Source organism: Triticum urartu, chromosome 5 (genome assembly GCF_003073215.2).
Source record: "Triticum urartu cultivar G1812 chromosome 5, Tu2.1, whole genome shotgun sequence".
In the NCBI taxonomy this organism is placed as follows: Eukaryota; Viridiplantae; Streptophyta; class Magnoliopsida; order Poales; family Poaceae; genus Triticum; species Triticum urartu.
In genome coordinates, this window is record NC_053026.1 from 9,845,385 (window position 1) to 9,849,123 (window position 3,739).

General features: G+C 45.8%; 1 protein-coding gene across 1 annotated transcript; it reads right to left on the minus strand.

Moving 5' to 3' along the window:
- Window positions 1-588: 588 nt before the first annotated feature.
- Window positions 589-3,144, minus strand: LOC125506623. The gene is made up of 4 exons (XM_048671412.1): window positions 2,954-3,144; window positions 2,345-2,549; window positions 2,151-2,238; window positions 589-1,373 (listed from the first exon to the last, which is right to left on the minus strand). The coding sequence occupies exons 2-4, from the start codon at window positions 2,546-2,548 to the stop codon at window positions 589-591; spliced, it is 1,077 nt and encodes a 358-aa protein (XP_048527369.1). The 5' UTR covers window position 2,549; window positions 2,954-3,144.
- Between the last annotated feature and the right edge of the window lie 595 nt (window positions 3,145-3,739).

The window sequence follows — 3,739 nt, forward strand, 5'->3', positions numbered from 1 at the left end:
GAACGGTAAAATGAGTTTGATACAAGGGTCAAGTAGTGACCGGACTGCGACACAGCGCAGGTAAGATAAAGTACGGCTAGAAGATACCATGATCACCATATGGATAAGATAACTACGGCTAGAAGATACCATGACCACCATACGTCTCAGCAACCAAACGCAAACTGAAACATTTTCCACCAAGCAGACGTGTTGTTCCATACCTAGGTTAGGTAGGTGATGACAGTGCTGACTCAGGCATCAAGGTTTTGGATCCCAAATAGGCCAATTTTCTCGTGGGTGGGCGATATTCCTGGTAACCATGGTTACCGAGAAATACCGAATAAATTTCGGACGAAATTTAAAATTGAATTTTGAATTCAAGCAATTTTAAATTAGATATAATAATATCTTGAACTGAAGTCATTGGGCTGTCATTTTTTCTCCCTTTTGGCTGTCTATTTTGAAAAATACAAAAATGCGGAAGGAGGACTCGACCCAGCTACCTCCCGAGGCGCATAACAGATGCTTACCACTACGCCAGAGCAAGACAGTTATCTCATATGAGAAACAAATTTCTTTATTAGACCTTGAGAATTCAAATTCAAATTATTCAAAAAATTCGGTATTTTTTGCTCGGTATAGGTATTTCTCGTGGGGCGGCGAGAAACGCGGTAACCGCCCGGTATTCGTTTTTCTCGGGCGGTACCCAAAACCATGGGCATCATTAGGAAGCATCCAGGTTGGGATCTCAATACGAAATCCATACAAGTATGGACCCAAATCCTGCGCCAATAGGTACACATCCCCACCATAACCTCCTTGTGCAGCAGACCTGTGAGCTGTAGACCCATTTGAGTTCCTTGCCTTAAAAAGAAGGCTGGGAACCACCTCACTCTGCCGGGTTATGTTATTTGGGAGCACCACTTGTCGTGCTACGCTTCCGATCAGCAACACAGCATGATTACCGGGAAATTCAGCAGGAGGCCCCATGTACAAGTGTCCATCCGCTGCCATTCTGAACCAGCGACCAATCTCCATGGTGGCTAATAACGGATAGCCATTAGCGATCAGGCGCACTAGATAGTCCATACTAGTCTGCCTAGTTGTCAGTCGAAACCAGGATTGCAGTCTCAGCGCCCTTGTGATTGTTCTCATTGGAGACACATACTCAACTCCGAACGCCTGGGCAACCCTCAGCAACTGTTCGTATCTGCGATATCCTCTCCATTCCCGCTCTCTTTCATGCCCAACACCATCCGGATAGAAGCGGTGGTAGTCTCTTAATAGGCTTGTACCATTGAGTGGCTGTAACACAGGCACGCCGCGGAGGGCCCCTTCGATTTTAAGTGCAGCATCCATGCCGGCCAAGACTGCATGTGCTGTGCAGTTCCCTGCAAAAAGCGAAAACATTAACAACAAAGTACGAGGAACCATACACATTATATGCAGTATAAATAGGTGTGTTATTAGTATGCACGAACCCTCCTCTTAAGTATGACAAATATATTAATTTTACTTGATTGTTTGTTTGAATAGTTTGTCCATATGCCCCTAGCACTCCTAACAGTGCAAGTGTACATGTGCTCAACTTTGTGATAGTACTTAACAAAAAATTGATTGCTCGATTACTTCTTAGATTGATTTATTACATGGTTCATATATACTCCACAATAATGTATATATCATGTGTGTTCCCAAGGACGAACACAAATTTTCTATATGACGTATACAATTCTTTTTGGGGATATAAGTGTTTTTTTTATTTCATGCCCCTAAAAAGGACCTCTCTCTCTCTAAAACGTAATATATACTCCACAAAAGAGTATATTCCCTCACGCAAAAAAGTGGTATATTATCTAAAAAAGTAGCTGCTTGTGCAAAAAGAAACAGTATATACTCATTTGAAAACAAAGCACCACTGCTATACACCCCTCAGTATTATCTATGCACCACTGCTCCCCTAAAATATGGGAGATTGTTGCGTCTTGCGTGTATGCATCATACGGAGTAGAAAAAAAATGCACGAATATTGGTTTAGCCTTGTGGAATTAATTAACATGGAAACCCTTTAAACAGCAACCGACTGAGAAGGGCGTGGAAGTACATACTGCTAGGCCGCTAGGAGTACAAAAGAGTATATAGTAGAGGTGTCAAGAGTTTAGACTTACGGTTATCGCCTTGACTTCTAATCAGAAAATTGGTCCTGACGGTATTCATTATGCAGTCAGTAATGCTCAATTCAACTGTCCCAGGGCACTGCAAAAAATAAATTTAGATGTACAGTCAAACAAAAATAAATACCCGCAAAAAAGCAATTCAGATTAAATTAGATGTAAAAGGTTAAGGGAAGAAATAGTAGGACCTTAGCATTGCACTTATCGGGATTAGTACACTCGAAAGCTGGAACCCTATAGAGTAGGTTGTCTATTTGGTTGTTTACTTGATAACAACGCGGACAAAGCCAACCCTCAGCACTGAATTTATCCCTTATTAGTAGTGCGCGCTGGTCGAGATCCTCAACTGTTGGAGCAGCAACCCGATTAAACGCTGGTGCTGTTGGGTCCATGCTGTAATAACGAGAAAAGGATACATTAGTTTCGTTCCAGGATCGACGTTGCTGGACAAGTAAAACACAGGAAGAAGAAGAACAAGGAGAGAGAGAGAGAGAGAGAGAGAGAGAGAGCGCTAGCATGCCGCCGATCTACGTTGCTCCTCGATTCGTTCCAGGATCTACGATGCTGGACAAGTAAAACACAGGAAGAAGAAGAACAAGAAGAGAGAGAGAGAGAGAGAGAGAGAGAGAGAGAGACAGAGACAGAGACAGAGACAGAGACAGAGCTAGCATGCCGTCGATCTACGTTGCTCCTGGATTTGTTCCAGGATCTACGTTGGTGAACAAGTAAAACGCAGCAGCGAGAAGAAGAAGTAAACATAAAATCAACGGGAGGAAGAACAAGATCATCAGCGACACCTGGTGAGGATCCTTGGGTTGGGGAGGTGGATGGAGAAGAACTAGCGTCCGGGAGAGAAGGGAAGAACGAGCGTCCGGGGGACGGAGAATGGTTTGTTGCGTACTTGATGAGATGAGACGCTGCGCTAGTACTTGAGGTGGGAGGAAGGGGAGCGGGGATGCATGGAATAAATGCTGGCTAGTTGGGCGCTGGTAGGTTCTGTCACTACCAGAATTTAGGCAGTTGCCGACGGGCATATCTATGCCGACGGCCCCCGTCGGCATATATGGGCTTACCCCGACGGCACAACTAAAGCCGTCGGCGTAGAAAGGCCGTCGGCGTATAACCATCTATGCCGACGGGGGCCATCGGCATAGATAAGCCGTCGGCGTTTCTCCGAATATACCGACGCGGGACGTCGGCATAGAGCAGGCCGTCGGCATATCACGTGGCCCGTCTACCCGTGCGGCGACGTCAGTTTGACGGCGTCAGGCTACGCCGACGGGCTAACGGTGGCCGTCGGCATAGCTACGCCGACGTCATCGATCCACCACGCCGCCACGTCATCGATCCGCGTCGTTCGCCGGTCCCGTGGGGTGGCATTTCTATGCCGACGGCTAGGCCGTCGGCATAGGCCTGGCCCACGTTTTTGCCACGTCATTGATCCCCGCCCTACGCCATGTCATCGATCCAGGGCTCTACCGTTCCGTCACCGTAGCAATGCCGACGGCTAGGCCGTAGGCATAGATTTCTAATAATATTTTTATATTTTTTGTATTTTCTCTTATTATTTTTTATTTTTTTCC